The 23,715-nt window shown below is 36.0% G+C and overlaps 1 protein-coding gene across 2 annotated transcripts in view; it reads left to right on the forward strand.

Annotated features, from left to right (window-relative positions):
* Positions 1-23,715, forward strand: part of NDFIP2 (Nedd4 family interacting protein 2) — a 61,849-nt gene that overhangs the window by 32,574 nt on the left and 5,560 nt on the right. For both annotated transcript variants that reach the window (XM_081214746.1, XM_081214745.1), the window contains exons 2-6: positions 2,343-2,508; positions 6,239-6,375; positions 12,598-12,691; positions 20,261-20,385; positions 23,549-23,615. In XM_081214746.1, coding sequence (XP_081070872.1) covers positions 2,343-2,508; positions 6,239-6,375; positions 12,598-12,691; positions 20,261-20,385; positions 23,549-23,615 — 589 coding nt within the window. The remainder of the gene's footprint in view (positions 1-2,342; positions 2,509-6,238; positions 6,376-12,597; positions 12,692-20,260; positions 20,386-23,548; positions 23,616-23,715) is intronic.

Genomic DNA, 23,715 nt, shown 5'->3' on the forward strand with positions numbered 1-23,715 from the left:
CCTCTTGTCATCCTTTTACCCTTCGGACTAAAAAACTGTGGTTTAGTGTGCAACTTTTCATCACCCTGGTCACTAGATTAAAGATATTTTAATTTTCACGTGCTATTGCCCACATTTTTTTCCAGGAGGCTCATAAATAGGACAAGCTGGGAGGATAACTTTCTTTTTTTTTTTTTTGGCTTGCGGGATCCTAGTTCCCTGACCAGGGATTGAACCCTGCTCCCTCTGCAGTGAAACCGCCAGGGAATTCCCTGGGAAGATAACTTTTGAGGTGATGTGTGGATGGGACACAGAGCCTGGTTCATTACTGAATATATATAGGTCCCACCCCACTCCTACCCCACCCTTTTTTTTGCTGTTTAGGTAATTGTTATAGAATATAAAATAGAACCATTTAACAACATAGCAGCATGATTAAGGAAAAATTTCTACAAATTGGCATTGTCTAATTTGATAAACATGTAACTTAATTTGAACCCTTGTAAGAACTTAGTTAAAAGGCAATCAAATGTCGAAAAAATTAAACAATTGTCAATCTAAGAAAATGGAAATTTTTTTTTTTTTTCCCCCCGGTACGCGGGCCTCTCACTGTTGTGGCCTCTCCTGTTGCGGAGCACAGGCTCCGGACGCGCAGGCTCAGTGGCCATGGCTCACCGGCCCAGCCGCTCCGCGGCATGTGGGATCTTCCCGGACCGGGGCATGAACCCGTGTCCCCTGCATCAGCAGGCGGACTCTCAACCACTGCGCCACCAGGGAAGCCCGACAGGCAACATTTTTTGTCCATAGTGTTATGGAAAAAGTTGTCTTCTTAAACTTGAGATGATTTTAGGTTTGTTTATACTGTTTTGTTAAAAGTTATAATACCTTTATGAACTCCCAAAAGTGTTTTGCTAGTGTAATCGCTTACCAAGACACATGCAGACAGCAGTGAAGTAAATTGGCCTCCTGTTTTACTTGGCATATTTAAAAAAATTCTTTAGAGGCAAGTGAGTGACTACTTATTGGACTGACAGAGTACCACATAATTTCTGCTTTTGAGTTTATAAAATAAAGTATATTAAATAAAAGGGAAGAAGGGTGGAACTAGTATTTGTTAAATGCCTTCTGTGTGTTAGGCATTATGCTAGATGATTTTCAAATATTATTTTACAATTCTGTGAGGATTTTGGTTGCATTCAGAACTTACATATGGAGACACTGAGGTACAGAGAAAATAAGTTTATCGAAGCTCCTAGAAAGTGGAGTAATAATTCGCCTATTCTTTCTAAAATCCAAAAATGCATTATATCACAACACACGGATTTGCTCTGTGACAAAATTTCTTTCCCTCCCTCCCTCCCTCCCTCCCTTCCTCCCTCCCTCCCTCCCTTCCTCCCTCCCTCCCTCCCTTCCTCCCTCCCTCCCTCCCTCCCTTCCTCCCTCCCTCCCTTCCTCCCTCCCTCCCTTCCTCCCTCCCTCCCTCCCCCCTCCCTTCCTTTCTTCCTTCCTCCCTCCCTTCCTTCCTTCCTCCTTCCTTCCTTCCTTCCTTCCTTCCATATAAGTGAAGTAAGAGGTGTGGAGCCACACTGCTTGGGTGTGATTCGTGGCTTTACCCTTCCTAGCTGTTGTGCTGTTTGGCAAGTTACTCCAAGTCTCTACACGTCCAGGATGGTTTTGGTTTGGTTTGGTTTGGTTGTTTTTTTTCTTTTTTTCTTTTAATCTGTCAAATGGGGATAACAGTCTAATAGTCTCTATCTTACAGGTTTGTTGTGAGGATTGAATGAGTTAAGTGATAAAGATCTCAATATAGTATCTAGCATTTATTGAACTTTCAATAAATTTGTTGTAATGACGTTTTTCAGAATTTTATGTGCACACTGACTTATTTTGCTTTATTAGTAATTCTTTTGGTACTTGGGAAAACCTCAGAGTATTCCATGTTTTTGGAATGTATATATATTGTTATTCTATTTCATTAATTCATTTTACATTTCTAGTTATTTTAGATACTAGTGTAATAGATACGGTATTGTGGTTGTATTAGAAGTTTTCTTTGCAGTACACAGTGATTGATGCGTGGTAGGCAATATTTATTGTAGGATTGAGAGAACTTGAATCTATTTGTAATCATGACTTTTTTCCTCTATAAATCCTAACAATTTGAACTTCATCCTTATTGTAAAGAAACTATAAAAATTCTAAACTTCTTAATGACTGATTATGTCTCTTAAAATTTTGTTCATCTTTTTAAATGCTATTTTACCTTGTTTTTAGCTAAAAAATGATTCTTTGCCTGAAACGATCTTTAAAATTTTTTTTAACTTGATTCACATTAATGTTTTCATTTTCCTCTGTTCTCTTAGCTTCACAATGAAGAGGATAATTCAGAATCATCTGCTGTAGAGCAGCCGTCAACTTCAAACCCAACACCACAAAATGTGCAGGCTGCTCCTTCAGCATCTGGACTTGAGACTGACTCTTCTCCTCCACCTTATAGCAGTATTACTGTGGAAGTACCTACAACTTCAGGTATTGTTGTTTTTAGTGTGAAACAACTAGTAATGTTTTTAATAGCTCGATGTTTTATTTTGTTTTTACCAGTATGGTTTTGTGTAGTTATCAAGTCTGTTACTGGGCTTCTTCGGTTTTATGATTATTTTAAAAAAGGTTTTTCTAAAGATAGTTTATAAAATATTTCATAGATTACCTGTCTCATTGTTTTAAAAATTAATTTAAAAGTGTGGCTTGTTAAACTTTCTTATGCTTACTAGAATCCCTTCCCAGTGGATTAGCCATATAACTTTTGGAAGAAATAACCATATGTACATATATATTCATGCACACATATAATGCATACACACATGAATATATAAACATACCCATATGTGTGTGTGTTTACTTATATAGTCATAAACAAGGTATTATTAATGATGAATGTGAGAATGTGGTAAGTGCATGTGAATGGAGGTGAAGCGTTCACATGATGTCCCCCCTACTCATGGTAATATTTCCTGGATACAAGGCAGTGATTACTGCTTGCTACTGTTCATCTCATCCTTGCAGGTCATTCTCAAGAACTACCCTCATCTATTTCTCTGGTCACAATTTGTATTTTCCCAGTAATGCTAAGTTAATCATTCTATGATGGAAGATGCTGAGAGTGAAATTGCAATCCCTTTGTTGTGGCTACTGTTGCTATTGCTGTTTAATAGACTACCTCAAACCTAATGGAGTAAAATAACAATCATTTATTCTTGTTAATTCTCATGGTTTGGGGGGAACTGGGCTTCTTTATGAAGTTCTCTGCTAGAGTCTCATGTGATTGTTGTCTGATGGTGACTCTGGGACTGGAGGTAATTGCAGGCTTCCTTGTTCACACGTTTGCTGGCTGATGCTAGGGCCTCAGCTGAGGCTGTTGGCCAGAACAACTGTATGTGGCCTCTTGTTGTGGCCTGGGCTCTTCACTGAATGGAGGCTGGCTTCTAAGAACAAGTATTCTGAGAGAAAGCCAAATGGAATTTGTGACATTGCCTCAAAAGTCACAGTGTCACATCTGCCACATTCAGGCTGTTAGAAGTGAGTCACTTAGTCTCTATTCAAGATTATTGAGGAATTAGTCTCCACCTCTTCATGGGAAGAGTTTCAAAGAGTATCACCACCACAACTGTATGCAGCCTCTTCCCTCTACCACCAGAGCTTCTCCTTTGACAGTCTTCCCCATTTCAATAAATGGCTCCAGCAGGCCAGAAACCTGGGAGTCATCTTTTTGGTACCTTATTGTAAAATTACATGGTTTTTCTCCTTCAATTTTTGTTGTAATGAAATGTATTATCAACAGATTTCTTCTTTAAGCTAATCCATCCCTATATTCTTAGAATAAATTCTTTTTGTCATCATGTTCTAATCTTTCCTGGATTTAAATTTGTTAGTATTTTATTTAGAGTTTTTGCGGCTTTATTAGTGTGATCTATAACTTTATGTGCTGTCTTTTTGGTTTGGGTATTAATATTATAGAAGCAACATAAAGTGAATTGAGAAGCTTCTCATTTTTCTATGATCTGGAATCGTTTTGATAATGTAGCATGACATTTTTAAAGGTTAGATAAATTTCAACTGTGAAACAAGTGGAGCCTGGTACCTAGAAGTTCAGTTATTCTCACAGTCTCCTCTGTGATTTCTGGTCTTTTTAATTTTTTCACCTGTGCTAAAAGGCTATTCCTGACTATCATAGAGCACAAGAACTGAGTAATTCTAGAATTTTGGGTTTCTGTTTAATGAAAACTGTTGATATTATTTTTCTTCAGCTTCTTAGTCAGTGTTGTTATATTTTAGGCATGGGCAGTGCCCATTTTCTATGGAGATTATGTTCTTCAGTAGGTCACTTTATGGCTGCTTTTATAGATCTGAGCAACATCAGTTATAAAAGGTGACATTTGCATAATGCTTCACAGTTTACAGAGTCCTCTTGAATACTCTTCTATTTCATCCCACAATAGCAAGTAATAGCCTCGCTGGGTCAGTTTTATGGATGAGAAAGTGGAACTTCACAGTGCTTAAGTGATTTGCTAGAGGTCACATAACTTCTAAGAAGAGGAGCTAGGATTGGAGCTCCCCAGACTTTAAATTCTGTGGTTGAGAACCAACCACTGCCTCAAAGGGTAGAAGAAAAGTAAGTAAAATTAAGTGAAAATTAAAGGTGCTCCTTCCCAACTTTCACCTGTTATTGGTGGAGATATTTTTTCTATCTTGGGTCTTAAAACTTTTCACAAACTTACATATCTATTTTTCATGTAAGGATCTCATCTCCTTGGATAATATATGCCATTGTTCCAGTTTTAAAAACGTATAGTTTTAATGTTATTGCTTAAATTCATAATCATGGTTTTTACTTAAATTTTGCTTCTACTCTAGTCTTCAGAATTAAAGAAATCTATTTACTTGATGGTGTATGGTGTTTTTACATCCTAATAATAAGTCTTTTCTAAGAATTTATGACTCTTGTGACTTTTGGTGGATAACATTCAGTATTATACTCCCACTAACCACTTCCTGTTATTAGATTGAAAATTGCCTAACTTCAGATCCTTAGCTCTTATTGATAGCATTAAAAATACTTATTTAAAAACCTGTGTACATTAAAACACAACAGGAAAAATATTGCTGGAGTGCAGTGTTTTTTCATGTGGAAAATGCAAGAAAATCTGATAAAGATAGGTAAAATTGTAAACAATGTAGAAGATGTAAAAATGCTTTAGTTATGATAGAGGAAACCACAGAGGTGATGTCAAACACTGTGGTATGTACTCCTTTTAGAATCTGCCTGTTTTTTATGTCAGTGATTCTAGCATAAGTCTAATCAATTGATTGACCTGTGTGTATGATTTTACTTATACCAAAGTTGGCAATAAATGATGCAGTTTTTAAAAAAAATTAGCAGTCTATATTTGATATTGCAATATACTTCTGGAGATCATATTTCAAAAATAGCTTAAAAATTGGGGAGGAAGAAATTCTTCTGCAAAAGAAAACCTAAAGAACTAGGTAGCTGGGGGGAAAATGGGAGAAGGGACAAGGGTAAAAAAGGAGTTAAAAATCATCAATCTTTTAGCAAAGAGAAATACTGAGTTTTCTTAGGAGTTGTTAAAATTGACCTGTGTAGAAAAATTAACGTCTTATATATTATCAAGTAAATATGAGAATAAATAAATAATAAGATATTTGGAGTCAGGAAATCCCTGGCTTCTGCCACTTCTTGATTGTGTGATACCAGGCAAATCACTTAACTGAACCTCAGAGTTGCTTGCTAAGGTTAATGTATTTAGCAGTGTTATAGTAAATGGCTAGTGCTGTTTCAGTGTTTGTTACCATTATTCCTGATATTTTTACTTTTTGGCTATGAGATTATGGGCCAATAAAGTCTTTGAGCATAGCAGTAGGAACATAGAGGATGCTCATATACGGTGAGGTGAGTCTACCTCCTTTGTGTTGCCCACATTTTCAGTCTCATTCTTGATGTTCTTGTTTGGTGTATCAGCTGTTAGATGATATTTATCAGTTCTTTCTCTTGATAATAAATATAGGACTAAATAATATATACAATGTAGTAGTAATTTATATGTTATATAGCTTATAACATAGGACTACAAATAGCAGTGATAGTCTTTAGCGGCGTTCTGTAACTTATTAAATTATGTTCTGGCTATGAACATAATATTAGTATGTTTTAATGGTTATCTTTTTTAAAAATCCTTTTCTTCAGATACAGACGTTTACAGTGAGTTTTACCCTGTGCCACCTCCTTACAGTGTTGCTACCTCTCTTCCTACGTATGATGAAGCCGAGAAGGCCAAAGCTGCTGCAATGGCAGCTGCAGCCGCAGCAGAAACATCTCAAAGAGTAAGACAATGTTATCATTTCCTTTTGAGAATATTATTTGTGTTAATTGATATGTATATTCAGTAATATCAAAAATAGTTCTTTGTGCTTGTAGTTGTTTTAGTATTTACTACTACTTATTGGTGTCATCCTTTTTGGGCACTCTCCTATTTAAATTTACCTTCTGCATTCCTTGACCTTCTCATTTCGATTTCGATTTCGATTGGTCTTCTCCTGCACCCTGTCTTCGCTTGTGGTCATCCTGGGTGGAATCTTTACCAATAATTTATCATTTCCTAAGTCTTGATTTCAGGCATCTCATGCACTAACCTTCATCCCCCATACTTCCGACTCCCTCATTCAAGTTACCCCCACCCCGTTGACCTCTTCACTGTCAATGAAGTGTCTTCAATGTCCTTACTTCCCTTCTTATATAGTTTAGATTCTGTGGTGCATAACTTTAATTATAGATCATTTTTTTCTATTCATTGTTTATATATTAGCATAGCCAGTTTCGTGACTCTATGAATGAACTCAAGGTAGGTTAAAGACACAAAGAAAGAAGTTACCAGGTCTACAAAATTATGTTTGTCAATTCACTTGTTTTTTTTTTTTGGTCCTTTGGACACATGCCACCCTAGAATTTGGGAATGATGGTCAAAGATTCCACCGCCCTTTTTTCTCCCTCATCTCCCTGTCTTAGTAATAGAGTCAGTGATACACACGTGTGTTATTTCCTGTTCTGGTAAAAGGAGTGGCTGTCTCAGTAATGGAGAATCAATGAGGTGTATGTATGCTATTCTTCAGTCAGGTAAAAGGTAGAAATTATGTACATTTTAATGTGGCTGCAAGCAGGACTAGAGTTTGTTACCTTTATTTCTTGCTTTAGTCTTTAGAGATGTCAGATTCTGGGTTAACCCCATTTTGTTCAGGAAAAAGACACAGAAATATCACGTGACACAGGAGAGCTAGAATTAGGTGAGGGGAAAAGGGAGAAGAAGGTGCTTGTATGTATAGCATTCTTATCCTGCTGCCATCAGGCCAGAGCCCAGCGCGTAGATTATTTGATGGGTAAGCGTTTTTCCTGGACAGCTTTCTTTCATCAGCCACAACCCTCTTCAGACCTGTTCCCACTCGCATCCTCCAACACACACAGAGTTAAAAGTCATCATAAATAGTTTTGGGCACATAAGTAAAGGTAGTAAACCTCAAATTTATTATTGATTTTTTAAAAATTAATTAATTAATTAATTGCTTTATTTTTGGCTGTGTTGGGTCTTTGTTGCTGCGCGTGGGCTTCTCCCTAGTTGTGGCGAGCGGGGGCCACTCTTCAGTGCAGTGTGCTGGCTTCTCTTGTAGCAGAGCACGGGTTCTAGACGTGTGGATTTCAGTAGTTGTGGCACACAGGCTCTGTAGTTGTGGCTCACAGGCTCTAGAGCTCAGGCTCAGCAGTTGTGGCACACAGGCTTAGTTACTTCGTGGCATGTGGGATCTTCCCGGACCAGTGCTCGAACCCGTGTCTCCTGCATTGGCAGGCGGATTCTTAACCACTGCACCAGGGAAGCCCCTATTATTGATTTCTTTTCCTTCTGAGGGGGAAGTAAGTTTCTGTTAAGACCGTGGCATAAATATAGCTCAGTCAGTAAGGATTTTTGATGTTGGGAGGGGAGAATTATGGAGAAGGAAGATAGATCTATTAAGGTGTGGCGTTTTTATTAGTGCCTGTGTGTTTGTACATGCATTATATTTACATGCACACACTCTCAGTGAAGTAGGACAGTAACTCCTTTTCTCAGGGAGTGTTTTCCTAGGGACTTTGGAAATGGTAAAGGTCCTTAAAGGATGTTTAGGACCTTGGGTCCTCTATTGCCCTAACTTCTACACAGTTGGATAGAACTCTAAAGAGAAAGTAGGAATCATTAAGTCTTGCTCTCTGTGCTTTGAGGTAAGCATAAAGGTGATTTTACCTTTTGGAAAGAAAACTCTGAAGTGTTACTGTTAAAAACGCTTCATCATTTCCAGTGTCTTGTTTTTAGAAAGTAATGCGATTCCCAGCCTGAGCTGGAATATGTCCATAAAGAAAAGTTTTCTGTTTTTACCCATTTCCAATACCATTGTAACTCTAGCTTGTGAGAATTGTGGAAAATTTTATGGAAAGCAAAAACAGAGTTGTATGAAGAGACTAACATAGCTTAGGTCCTTGTAAAAAAATCTTTCAAATTTGTCAGTTTCTATCCCAGTGCTCCAGCACCCTCTTTCTGCAAAGTGTCATTCAGTATGAATTTCTATACCTGATTCAGATAAAAAACTGGTCTGATTAGCACTTGAGTACATTCAGTTGTAAATGAATCTCAGCTGGATGAGCTGAAAGTTTATTTCTTAAATCCAGTCTCTTTGGGGGAATGTAGGTAGCCTGGAGACTTGGAAACAATACTGTTTTCTACTATTTCTTCTTTCTCATGAGTAGGGTTGCAGGTATGATTATCTGGTGACTCATTGATCTACTGAAGTGTATTGCCCATTTTTAATACTTCTCTGAAAAATATTTGTTTCACATGATTCACTTTATAAAACTTTTAGAACGTGGCTTATATTATGACCATATATAGTGGATAGGGTTCATTTTTTTGTACCTTGTTTAAAATTGTGTATCAGTAAGTTGTCTTTTGATGTAAAAGCTAGCACTTGATAAATTGTGAACAACTCCAAGACGACCTTGTGTTTACATTTCTAGCACCTAGCTATTATCTGGCACATCCTTGGTGTTTAGTAAATAACAGTTAATTAAGTTAATGAATGCTTTCTTTAAATTAGCCACTGTGGGAAATTAGAAAGAAAAATATGACTGTTGTCCTATTACAGCTCTTCATTTTAATTTTTTTTCTTTTTTTTTTTTTACCAATTTTAGGGTTTATAAGTCAATGTTTAATGTAATTGAAATTATTGCATAGCTACTATCTTTTATTTTTTTAAGCATTTTATGTAAATATTTTTCTGTTATGTTAATGGTTGAGTGAAATTCCATGGAATCAATATACTATAATATAGTGGCCATTCCTCTCTAGTGAACAATTAGATTCTTTTCAAGAGTGATTGTGTTTTCCTGTGTTAATGTTGTAAAGGACATCTTTGTGCATATGTCTTCTATCTTTTTAAAAATGATGTCCCGGGGGCTTCCCTGGTGGTGCAGTGGTTGAGGATCCGCCTGCCGATGCAGGAGACATGGGTTCGTGCCCCGGTCCGGGAGGATCCCACATGCCGCGGAGCGGCTGGGCCCGTGAGCCATGGCCGCTGAGCCTGCGCGTCCGGAGCCTGTGCTCTGCAACGGGAGAGGCCACAACAGTGAGAGGCCCACGTACCGCAAAATAAAAATGATGTCCTGGGCTTCCCTGGTGGTGCAGTGGTTGGGAGTCCGCCTGCCGATGCAGCGGACACAGGTTCGAGCCCTAGTCCAGGAAGATCCCACATGCCATGGAGCAACTAAGCCTGTGCACCACAGCTACTGAGCCTGCTCTCTAGAGCCCACGAGCCACAACTACTGAGCCCGAGTGCCACAACTACTGAAGCCTGTGCACCTAGAGCCCATGCTCTGCAACAAGAGAAGCCACCCAATGAGAAGCCCGTGCACCGCAACAAAGAGTAGCCCTGCTCGCCGCAACTAAAGAAAAGCCCGCGCACAGCACCAAAGACCCAACGCAGCCAAAAATAAAAATAAAAATAAAAATAAATAAATTTTAAAAAAGAAAAAAAAAATGATGTCCTATGATAAAATCTCTTGGACTGGTGTTTCAAAAAGAGTATGAAATTTTATATTCTTGCCATCATATCGACAGTGTTTTTTTGGCCTTCTACCGTGCTTTAATGTTTATTTCTTGAATTAGCTTGAAATGATATAAAAATTCATTAATATGTATTTAATCATTGCCAATTATTAACTTGACCATAAGTCCATAAGGATATATGATTGCAGAGTTCAAGGGATCTTTTTGCCTAAATAATGAGCAATATGGTTTTGAAAGTCTTTTTCTTTCAGAAAAGCAGTATATGTAGTGAGACTACCATGATTGCATGGAAAGAACATTGGTATCCTGGATTTAAGTCCTGCCTTGACCTAACTAATTATGGGATGTTGGGCAAGGCACTGAGCTTCTCTGAGCCTCTGTGTGTACTAACACAGAATTGAAAATTAACACCCAATGAGGTTATGTATATGTAACATGGAGATAATGAGTTTGTAAATCAGGTCATGTCAATCATTTGATCAAAACTCTGTAAGACCTCCCAGTTCACTCAGTAAAATCCAGTGTCCTTTAGTGGACTCTGGCTTTATTTCTTCCTGTTTTCTCTCTTATTCACTGGTTTCAACCATGTTAGCCTCCTTACTATTTCTGTAACATGCCAGGTCTGATTCTCTCTTAGGAACTTGGCACTGGCTTATCCCTCTGCCTAAAACACTCTATGAGATATCTGCATGGCTGACTCTCTTACCTCTCCTTTAATTCTTTGCTCAGTGTCACCTTAATGAGGCTTATGTGACCACCATATTGAAAACTGTAGCCCTTACTAAATATTCTAAACATCCTTTCCTTACATTTTTTTTGCTAAACATCCTTTCCTTACTTTTTTTTTTGCAGAGCATTTATATACCTTTTGTATAAGTAACTTATTTATTATGTCTTTATTTATTGTCCGGCTCCCCTCACTGGGATATAGGCTTCAGAAAAGCAAACATCTTTTTTTTTAACGTACATTCATATATCCCAAGTACCAGGAAGCACAGTCTTATGTAGAATGGGTATTCTATCAATATTTGTTGAATATTGGAGGCAATTAGTGATAACAGACTTTGTACGTGCTTCCAGAGAAGTTTCTCGACATTTATAAGCAATTACAATAATGTGTTTGTATATTATTTTTGTACACAAAAGTATTGTACTACAAACGATTTTCACTTAATATATTTTGGAGATTGTAATTTATTTTTAAATCTTTACATTGCTTTTTGAATTTCATTGTTTTAGATATACAATAATTTATTTCATTGATCTCAAGAATTATAAACGGTCTGAGACTTTAGCCTACTTGCAAGATAACTGATTAGCTTGTCACAGTTTTGTGGATGCTCACAGAAGACAGGACTGCTGGGTCAGAGACAGAAACTTTATTATTCACAGCAGTAGTAGTAGCCAGGGTATTAGCATGTTCTCATGGCAGTTTCCTGAGCCTCAGGTCCTGCAGGGCAACTCAGAGAGGGCCAAGTGATGCCTGTGCTCGCAGTGCGGAACCCTGAGTTCAGGGGAACCCAATATTTTCTAATGGCCAATAAGCATGCCTACATCTCTGCTCTGGAGAGAGATACTATTTCTCTCTCCCAAAGCCATCTACTATATAAATATCCTTGAAAAGATAATACAGAAAAAAGGTAGCCAGTGCCTCTACCTGGGAGACATGTAGAAACATGAAAGACTCACAGAGAATTATCCCCTGACGGTTGCCCACTATTGATGGGCATTTAGATTGTGTCTAAGTTTTTGCTTTTATTAACATTGCTGCAGTGAATTATTTGTAATACATCATTTCTTATAAGTATATTTCATGAGCTGGAATTACTGTGTCAAAGGATGTGTACGTTTTAATTTTTGATAAATATTGCCAACCATAGAGTTTGTACCAATTTAGAGTTCACCACTGATTATGAAAAATCCTCTTTCCATTTGACACTGATGCAGCAGTGTCACATCGATCTTTTGTGATGTCATTTTCATTAATTCGATGTTATTCAATTTTTATCTTTTTTGTGTTTACTTTTTTTGTGTGTGTGTGGTACGCGGGCCTCTCACTGTTGTGGCCTCTCCCGTTGCGGAGCACAGGCTCCGGACGTGCAGGCTCAGTGGCCATGGCTCACGGGCCCAGCCGCTCCGCGGCATGTGGGATCCTCCCAGACCGGGGCACGAACCCATGTCCCCTGCATCGGCAGGCGGACTCTCAACCACTGCGCCACCAGGGAAGCCCCGTGTTTACTTTTAAAGTTACTCTTTTCAGCGATGTCCATGAAAAATTAACACTTGCTAATGTTTTTTGAGTACTTATTATGTATCAGATACTGTACTCATTATCTCATTTTGCCTGTACTATACATTGAGGACATTAAATTTTATTTAAATTTTTATCTTTACACTTAAGATAATAAAGTTGTAATTATCAGTAGTTTAGTGAGCTATTCTAATAGTTTATGTTTTACAGATTCAAGAGGAAGAGTGTCCAACAAGAGATGACTTCAGTGATGCAGACCAGCTCAGAGTGGGTAATGATGGGATTTTCATGCTGGCGTTTTTCAGTAAGTGAAAACTGAAACTATTTCCAAACTATTTTTTTGCATTTATTGGTTGTGTATGTATTTAAAGTAACATAGACAGTGAGGGAAGGCAGATACTGTCAGTGTGTGTCTTACCTTGTTTAAAAGGTAAATTGCTCCTGACATTTAACTAACTGTGATCATATGATACAAATCCTAGAATTTGTTAAACACTTATCAGGTAACTTTGTATTGCAGTTATTTTGCTAGATGCTGACTGTATAGCGATATATATAAGCATATTTAAAGCTAAATATGTTTTTGTATGTGAATGCTGGGGCTATAGGAGCATGTATAATGAAATGATAAATTCTGCTTTTGGAGCAGAGAACTTTCACTTGAGTGTCTTTAAACAGGAGGAAGGGTTGGAAAAGGAGATATTCTGGGGAACTGGAACAATGTGATTTGAGACACAGGAGTATGAAGGTTTGTCTTATTTGTGCGGAATGGCGAGTAATTAGAAGACCAGAAACCGTAAATTTTTAACGTTTTGCAACATTCTTAAATTAACATTTGACTTTATAAAGTAGACTTAAGCTACTTGTGGAAAGACTTCATTATAGTCTTCATTATTTCAGTTCCTATCTCAGGAATGGCACATGGTACACTCAGTAAATAATATTATGACACTCAAACTGTTTAAATTGCTAAAATAATTTTTGGAAACCCAGTATTCAACTAAGTACATTTATTAGATTATGATAGGGTTAATTTCTGCCCTCAACCTGGTTAAATGACCAAGCTTTCATACCCTCTTTGATAGAATGCTGATTTAATTTATTTCAGCTGTAGAGTTAATTTTGATGATAGAACTGAGGAATGTTTTACCTATGTAAAGTACACATTCAACTTTAATAATAGACAAAAAAATAGACAAAATAGAAAATACATACTTCCTAAGTTGAGTTACTTTTGAGTCTGAAAATTCCCTTACCTTTTCCTCCATTTTGAAATGGTTTCTTGCTTCCTTTCCTTATTTCATTTCATCTACTGAAGAATAGAAGTAGTTGAACCGCTCAGAACTGTGTGTGTGGATGGGCAGGCAGTTACATTTTTCTCTTCAGATTTACTAAATTATATTCAGGTTGGCAATCAGCTAATGTATATGCAATATGTGTGTCTTGTGGTTTTAGTTATAATTTGTAGTTAGATATGATGTTAAGTATGATGAAAAGGAAATGAACACTTTGGCTACAAATAACTCTGTTTTATACTGTTAGCCTAGTGAACTTTAATTTTTTTTCTTAGGTTAAGTTCAACCTGGTAACCCTTTATATTAATAACAGGCTTCCCACATACTTTCTTTACAAAAAGAGTAGTGTAAACATTAATTCCTTTCATGGTTATGTCTTTTAAGAAATCTTCATTAGAAAATGAAAGAATTTAAATTTATTGTAGTTATTTGTAGTTAGTATAAATACCTGTTTCTTAGGAATAAAAACATGTTATTTGACACCATCTAATTATTTGACTCAGAGCTTAGTTATTATCTCTCCATTTCTATATTTCACTTAACCATGCTATCTTCTTATCAATCTTTATTTTTTAGATCTGACATCATTTCACTGATACACCAGTCTTGTAAATGCACAGTAACCTAGGCACAAAAATAAGGTTGACCTTATTTTTGGCCACTGGTGGTGCATTAATTAATATGAATATAAATATTTACATTTAATATATTAATGTAAATTACCTGCCTTTTATTACATTTTTACTAAATTATGTTTCTACAGTTTATATCTTTATGCTTCCTATTCTACAAATACTGCACCAGTATTATAAGAGTAAGATTATAAATTATTTTTCACCTTCATTTCCTGATACATTTCTTTGGGTAGGCTGTAGGCCGTTACTTCAGTTTATTTGCTTTAATGAGCATAGATTTATTTGTAGTCACTACCATCTAGTGGCTGTTCTACAAATTGCAACTTGCTATATTTTCCAAACTCTAAACTATTCAGTAGCTATTGTCTAGGTTCTGTTCTATTGTCTATTTCTAAGGTCTGGAAATAGATTTTCTTTAGCGTGGTTTATAATTTAAGCATTTCAGGTTATACAAGTTGTGCAAATAAAACTTCAGTGATTATCAATAAGAATATTTCAGTTAAAACCTTTTATTGGTTTAATTCTTTCCCTGTTTTCAATGTCTACAATTCAGTCTCCTACCACATGTAACCCTAAAAAAAGTTTATGCGTAAATTTGGTAAGATAATTGCTCGTCCATGTTCAGAAAATGTAAAGAACGAAATGTGTGTATCCCCTGATAATGTCTTCCTTCTCCTAATCCCTTGAAGTGTTACTGAAAAATGCCTTATATGTGCCTTATGTGCTTGTATCTGAGCATACTTTTAAGAGATTTTGTCTCTAAAAGAATGGAATAGAAGTCAGTTATATGTTAGTTAAAAGCTAGAAATTAAGGTTTGGTTCGTTGGATAATTGACATTCTGTGGAAATGACCTTGAACTCTAATGCTTAAAAATGTAATGGATTCTGTTTAGAAAACTTTTCTAAGGTTTAGCCTTTCGTACTGTGTGTGTGAATCTTCACGTCAGCATGCTGTAGTAATAATTAATCACCAGCATTATTCCCATTTTAGACTTTAGGGAAACATAATTAAAAAGATATTAAGTTACTTATACATAACTTTAAAAAGAATTAGAAAGGTGCTTTGAAATGTGAATTCTGATTTGTAAGAAATTGCCAAACTGTCTTTCAGTTCTGTTCTGAATTCCTACCAGCAGTGAATGAAAGTTGCTATTGCTCTGATCCTCATCAGCATTTAGTATTAACAGTTTAAAAAATTTTAGAAATCTAATAGTTGTGTGGTAGTATCTCTTTGTGATTTAATTTGCATTTCCCCAACGATTAGTGATATTGAGCATCTTTATTCAGTAAATTCTTTCAAGTACCTACCATGGATGAGTCATTAAAGTGACAGTTCTTAAAGGGGTTATCTGGGCACTACACATTGAAAAACAATGCATTGATGACTTATTCTGTTCATGTAAAGCTATGTTTTTATATAGCTTTTAGATGAGGTTGCATACTGTAAGTGAATCCAGAAAGGGGGGACATCTAAGAAATAACTACACCTTAAGAAACTCATAATATTTGTGAACATTTTATTGAATTTGTTCTGTTTATAAGAAAATAATTTTGTCATTTCATTGCTTATAATTTAGTAGAAATGTCTTAAAATTAATAAATTGTTAGCTTCATGTTTTTCTCAATGGCTGATAGTTTAAACAAAGAGAATTGCATGAGGATAAGACAGGAATTTGCCTTTATGCAGTTCAGAATCAAGTACAGTGAAACTGATTATTCTTTGTCTGGGAACTTACTGTGTTTGAAACCTGGTGCATTTATATATAATGAGGATTTTTCTGTGATAAAAAAATTAGTAAGTGCTTAATGTTAGTATATTGGTATTCATTCATTTATGATATTCATTTGTTTATTTTCAAAGTAAGTATCAAAAATTTTTTTAACTTAAAACTTTTTAAACTTTTCATTTTGAAATAATTTTAAATTTAGGAAAAAATTGCAAAAATGGTACAATTGCCATATAACTTTCATCCAGCTTTCCCAAGTGTTAACATATGTAACTTCAGTCCAATGATCAACATTAGGAAATTATCATTACGAAATACTACTAACTAGTTTGTAGACCTTATTCAGATTTTGCCAGTTGTCCCACTGATGTCCTTTTCTTGATCTAGGATCTATTTCAGGATTATATTATATTAGTTTCTGTGTTTCCTTAGTCTCCCTCAACCTGGAACAGTTTCTTAGTCTTTCTTTGTTTCATAACAACTTTGATTCTTCTGAAGAATACTGGTCAGTTATTTTGTAGAATGTTTTTCAGTTTGGATTTAGCTCATGTTTCCTCATGATTAGATTCAGGTTTTGCATTTCTTTCCTTTTTTTCTTTTTCCCCCTCAAGAATACCACAGAAATGATGTGTTCTTTTCAGTACATCAAATCAGAAGCAACAAATTATATATTGTTTAGCAGTCAGGTTCTGTACTATGCTTAAGCTCTTTACATTCTCACTTAATCCTCTAGATATGTCTTATTACTAGTGATGCTAACTTGCATCAGGTTAAGATAGTGTCCGCCAGCTTTCTTCACTATGAAGTTACTCTTTTCCCCTTTATTATTAATAAGTATCTTGTGGCTATTGAAAATTTTAAAGTGTAGCCTTACTAGTTAATGGATAAACTACAGTGTACAGTATTGCTTTCTAGATTATTCTGCTAACCTCTTTGGGTAGGTGGGAGGTATATATAATAAAAAGATCACTGGATATAGGCATGAAATACTTGGATGCTCCAGTCCCAGCTATGCTTCTTACTTGCCTTGTGACTTTGTGTGGAGCCTAACTGTTCTTAGTCTTAACTTGTCCTTCTGTTCTTGTCTTCTTTCTTAGGCACGTATATGTTCACCTGCCTCTACTACACATTATTTCTTTTATGGATTTTACATACTTAAGGTTTAGTGTACAATTTATTAAATTCTCTTTTTTGACAACTGAGACAGACATGTCATAGAGGATCCAGAAATGAATGCTTTGCTCTTTCTGTACTGTAAAGACCTATTCAGCTTTACTGCTATTTTATAGGCCAAGGGGCATAAAAAGTGAATCTATTTATGCTTCAGTAGTCACAACTTCTCTGTTTTCCTAGTGCTTAAACCAATTAAAGATGATTAAGTTATGCATTTGTCTATTCAGGCTGCCATAACGAAAAACCACGGTCTGGGTGGCTTAAACAATGAAAATTTATTTTCTCACAGTTCTGGAGGGTAGAAGTCCAAGATTAAGGTGCCAGAAAATTTGGTTTCTTGTGAGGGTTCTCTTAGGGCCTGCAGTTGGCTGTCTTCTTGTGGTGTCCTCACATGACCTCTTCTCTACATGTGTGCAGAGAGAGAGAGCTTTCTCGTGTCTATTCCTCTTCCTATAAGGACACCAATCCTATTGTATTAGGGCTTCACCCTTATAACCTTATTTAATTTTAGCCACCTCCCTAAAGGCACTGTCTCTAAATACAGTCACACTGGAGGTCAGGGCTTTAATCTATGAATTTTGAGGGGACAGAGTTCAGTCTATAACAAATTATATCACATGAGCGCAATTTACAGGAATTCATACTGCTGGCGGAGAGCATAAAGAAAACATGGTGGCTCACGTTCTTTTGAACCTTATTTCTCTTTTGGGTACAATGATACATATAATAGATATCGGTAAATCTGATTTTGAAGAAATTGGACAGTGTTTAAGTTATTTTTTCCCCAAAGCTAAACATACACATACTCAGGTGAAAAGGTGAAAATACACTTTTGGAATGTTTTGCTGTTTTGGATTTCCTCCATCAGTGCCTCCTAGGTTTCAACAACATGACATGCTTGCAAAATGATAGAATGTTTATAGCACACTGAGATGAAAGAGTAAGGTGCTCAGGACTGGTGGCAGTCTGTCCTCTGCCCCAGACCTCACCTGCCTGCCCTAAGGGCTGAGGAGAGAAATATCTCAGCCTGTCATTAACACATAGGTAGCAACCAGTTGGGAATCTCTACTGCTGTTTGGTAATATAAATTCTTTAGTTTAAATAGATATAAAATTATTTTTTGTTATGTGCTTTCCCTACAGCTAACACAAATATTAGCCAGTTTGATACAGAGTGGCTATGTGCAATAGATTATTCTACAATGATGGAAATATCCTATCTCTGTTGTACAGTACGGTAGAGAGTAAGCAAGCTTTATTTATAGTAGTGTCTCTTGAAATTGTTTTGCAGGAAAGATGGGACCTAGTCTGTAATGTGAAGAGATCATTTTGTATGGGTAGTGATGATGGCTAGCATTTTTTTAGCAGTCACCATGTGCCAGGTTCTGTACTATGCTTAAGCTCTTCACATTCTCACTTAATCCTCTTATCAATCTTGTGAAGTAGGTACTTAAAGATCAGAGGACTGTGGCTCAACAGAAGTCAGCAGTGAGTCCAAGGTCATATATCTAGTGAGTGAGTACGATGTGACTCAAACATGAGTCTCTTATTTCAAAATTGATTTTTCTGACTATCACACCATATAGTACAGTTTCCCATAAATGATCAAAAAAGCTGCGACTAGAAAGTATTAGGAAGGAAGAAATTAACAGGAGTAGGGGCATTACTTCGAAGAAATAGCCATTTCATTTAAACTTATCCTAAAATGTTTCCTCTTTGTCTTTAGAATTCTGGAAAACTAGAATTTCTCTAGGAAATTTACTTTATTCTCCCTGCGGCTTGGTTGGAGATATTTAGGGTAAGAGGCTGGGCACTGAACAAGATTTAGGTTCAAATTGATCTTTAGTTTTATTATTATTACTATTATTATTTTGATGATGTTGCTATCTTGGATGTAAATAAGGTACTCTGATTATATCTCAAGGACCTATGTCAGAATGGTTTCTGCTATGAGAAATAGAAAACCCTTACTCAACTGTTTTAAATAGTTAGGAGATTATCTCACAAAACAAGAAGTCCCTGGATGAGCAGACCTCAGGCACAGACCACATCAGTGCTGTGGCTCTACTTTGCTTTGCTTCGGTTTTCTTCACTCCCCCACTATTTGGAGTGATGGTTTAATCCTCAGGCTGATAGCAAGCTCCCTGCAGCAGTTCCAGGCATTACAGTTAAACGTGATACCCAGTGGAAGAAGGGCCTTTTCTTCTTTTCTTTTTAAAAAACTTTCATTGTAGAAATTCTCAAACTAGACAAGAGTGTAATAAATAATAAACATCTGTGTATCCATCTCCCAGCTTCAACAATGATCAATTTAAAACCACTGTTGTTTTACCTATATTCCATCTTCCCTCTCCTTGCTGTGTTTTTAAGAATTTTTTCAGAAGTCCTATTAAAAAAAAATTCACTGGCAAGGGATTTGGGCCTTCTGTGGTTGTCCCAGAGAGGACTCACCTTTGGGGGCTAAGTATGGGGTCCAGCCTTTCCTAAAAATACAGGCTCTAGAGGTTGGTGGGTTCCTGGGAAGGGGAACAACAGGTTTTGTTAGGTAAGAAGAGAAGGCAATGAACAGTATCTGCTCTGGGAACAATAGTTTATAATTTATTTGGCTCATCTTTAATATTGCTTTTTAATTTGGCTGGCTGATGATGGCTTAGACTAGACTTTTTGGGTAGGATCACATGGGAGCTACATTGTGACCTAATTTTTAACTGGTTTAAAAATGCAGCTTCAATAACAAATGTGTGTATAAAAGAAAAAAAAAATGCAGTTTCACCTTTTGGTGATAAGCTGTAAGGTGTTGATCCTTGTTGACCAAACTGACAAGAAACCAAGCTTACCCACTTGTTAATGTATAGTAAATAACTAATAACATTTGCAAAAGGTAAACTATAGTCTATAAACAAGACTTAATTAGTACAGAATTAAGAGAAAGAACTGCTATTTCCATTGAGTCATGAAGTATTATTGATGTTTATATTATGTCTCTGTTAATTTGTTTCCGAAGTGTGGTCTTTAAAAGAATTAATTATTTCTCTTGCTTTCAGTGGCATTTATTTTCAACTGGCTTGGATTTTGTTTATCCTTCTGTATCACCAATACCATAGCTGGAAGATATGGTGCCATCTGTGGATTTGGCCTTTCATTGATCAAATGGATCCTTATTGTCAGGGTGAGTGACTTGATAGCCTCTATCACTTTTGTCTCTAAAATTAAAATACATAAAATTTCCTACGTGGTTCACAGATGTTCATTTTGTGTATATGAGCTCAATTATTTTGAGACATTCTTAACTTCTATCCTTAACTATCATAGTGATCTCTGTGGTGTGGACATTTTATGACTGTATTATATGAGAGCTTGTTAGTATGTGGAAAGAACTTTTTGTTTGTTTGTTTTTAATTTATTTATTTATTTATTTTTGGCTGCATTGGGTCTTCGTTGCTGCCTGAGGGCTTTCTCTAGTTGCAGTGAACGGGGGCTACTCTTCGTTGCGGTGCATGGGCTTCTCCTTGCGGTGGCTTCTCTTGTTGCGGAGCATGGGCTTTAGGCGCGCGGGCTCAGTAGTTGTGGCTCGCTGGCTCTAGAGCGCAGGCTCAGTAGTTGTGGCACACGGGCTTAGTTGCTCCGCAGCATGTGGGATCTTCCCAGACCAGGGCTTGAACCCGTGTCCCCTGCATTGGCAGGCGGATTCTTAACCACTGCGCCACCAGGGAAGTCTCAGTAAGTGGAAAGAACTTTGAAATCAGATAAATCTGAGTTCGAATCTCATCTTTTTTTATATCAGTGTTCTAACTTTAAGTTTTTAAATTGTTCTGAGCATTAGTTTCTTCATGGTAAGCTGATGATAGCTGCCATTCAGTATTTATGTGAGGCATGAACATGACATATTGAGAGTACCTTGCTCAGTTGCTGCACAAGTATATGTGCTCAGTAAATCATGGCTGCCACTATTGTGATATAGTGTAGGTCTGCCTAAAATCAGTTTTAAAACATAAAAATTTCCATTGGTTAGTGAAATTATCATGGACTTAAATATCTTCTCACTGTTTCTTTTTTATTTTTCTTCTTTTTTTTCTTTTTTGGTAACATTAAGAGCTAAAAAAGTACAGTACAGGCCTTTGAGGTAGTTATGAGAACTCATCTTTTTTTCTTTTACATTCCTTCTAAGCCTTTCTTCTTATTTTCCTGTTGGCCCTGGAAATCACCCTCTGTCTGTCTCGTATCATTTACAAGGTAGTGTATAGGGAGATAACAAGAAGTCCTTTTCTTTCTCCTATCTCAACAGCTTTTCTAGCCCCTGAATAATTTTTTGTACCCATTTTACAGGCAGTAGTATTGTTAACATAATCTTCCCCCAGCTCTTTTCCTTTGCCTCTTGAAGGCCCCTTTTGGCTCCTTCTTACAAAGCTTTTCTCCTGATTTCTTTAGGTAAGGCTAGGAAAGTGGCTTTGTTAATTAATAACTCTTCTTAAAAGTTACCCACACATTTAAATGCTATTTACAACTAATAAAATATATACTTTTATATAATAAAATGAAATCAGATGAATTCTTTTTTTTCAAATTTAAATCAGATAAATTCTTATTGTTGGTTAATTTATTTTCCAAAATTTGATTTCTGCAGCCTGCGGTTGACCAGTCAACATGAGTTATTTACTTATTTTAAAAAACCCCAAAACACAGCTTGGCTCAGCCCTATGACTTTTAGTATTTTGGAACACTTGATAACTTAGTAATGAGCCCAAAAGCTTATCCTTTTTACATGGTGAGTTTTTCTCTTTGACTTCAAAGTGAAGGTAATTCTATTCTTCATTTGGGAATAAATAAAGAATAGCTGCAGGTTCGTACTTTTGGTGAAGAATGACATTGTTCTTTTCTGGTTGCCTCTTGTCGGGTAATATATATTAAATATATTTTAAATATTAGAAATATATATATTTAAATATATTTAAAAATTAGAAAGTTAAAAATGTATTGCTTTGGTTCTTTATTCCTTTTGTTCTTATAATCTCTAAAACCTGTATGAAAACCTTTTATTTCTAATTATTAATCATTTGATTAAAAAGTAGTATAGTGCTTTCCTACTTTACAAGCTATATTTCCACAATTTTCTAGTTCTCCCTTTATTGTACATATCTTAAAGGTATAGGAGCATGTGGGATTTGCATCTATGATGGTACTTTGAAATCTCTAATCTTTGTAATTTCTAAAACTCTAAGCTGAGAACTTAGATCATGGTTCATATATTGTAAATACCTCCTGTGAGAATAACTTAAAAGCTTTTAAAAACAGATTTAGATAACCTTTAGTGGATATGCTTCCTCACTAGTAACACTACAATTTGTAGGCATTTTTGTTATAACCACACCTATAAGATTTTTAAGCTTTTATGGAAATTACCAATGAATAGTTGGAAATAATTACCTATAAAGTTGGAGATAGATACATCTGAGGACAAATCTGCATTTAACAAACTCATTTTTAGTTAAATCAGATTCGGTTTAGAGACCAATGGAAACAGAGTAGATTAAATAAGCAGGAAAATTAGACTGATTTAAAAAGAAAACTTTTCGAAGATAATAAATCATCATGTCCCTAGTCTAATCAAGGAGAAGATACCTGTGTCCAGTATCATCAAACCCTGCCTTCCAACTGCCTGTCCATATCCTCACTTCACAGAGAATATAAACTGTCTACCACGGCCACTAATAGGAACTGTTGAAATGACGCTTCAAGGTTCATTTAGCTGTTCTCAGCTCACTGTTGGGAAATGAATGCTGGAGCATCTAGTTTGAAAATAAAAAGACTCTAATGAGTTGGGGGTCTTTATGTGCCTAGTATTCTTGGCAGTGATTAACAGTAGGGGGTGTATAGAAGGTCAAAAGCTCTTCTTTTTAGAGGTCAGCAGAACATCCCCATCTGATGCGATTAAACTAATGTGGCTTTTGGTGTTAATATCTAAAGCAGCAGGTTGCTGTAGTGTGTTTGGGATGGTAGTTGTGGCTTTGAGAGATTATGAAAAAAGAACTGACATGTGAACTCCTTAATGAGAAAATGTTGGATTCAGATATATAGCACTTATCTTTCTTCTTTACAAGCAGTTTGAAACTATTTTTTGTTTCGAAAATATTTTGCATAAGTGTGTTTGCTGTTATTTTTTCTCAAATAATTATATGTGTATGTCATTAAGTATTTTTTTTCTTTTCTGTTTTTCTTTTTGTGCTGTTTTTAGTGCTAAAGATTATTTGAGGTAAATCATTCTGAAACTAAGACTTATGATTTTCAAATTTAGGTACACAAATACGGTTAATATATTTATGTTTACTCCACAGTTTTCTGATTATTTTACTGGATATTTCAATGGACAGTATTGGCTTTGGTGGATATTTCTTGTACTTGGTAAGTTTATTCTTAATGCATTTCAGTATAACTATTTGCATTTAGTTTAACTTTGATGTTTCCTAAAAATGTGAGATGTAAATATACTGTTTTATAGCTT

Source organism: Mesoplodon bidens (genome assembly GCF_964165515.1).
Source record: "Mesoplodon bidens genome assembly, chromosome: 17".
Taxonomy (NCBI): Eukaryota; Metazoa; Chordata; class Mammalia; order Artiodactyla; family Ziphiidae; genus Mesoplodon; species Mesoplodon bidens.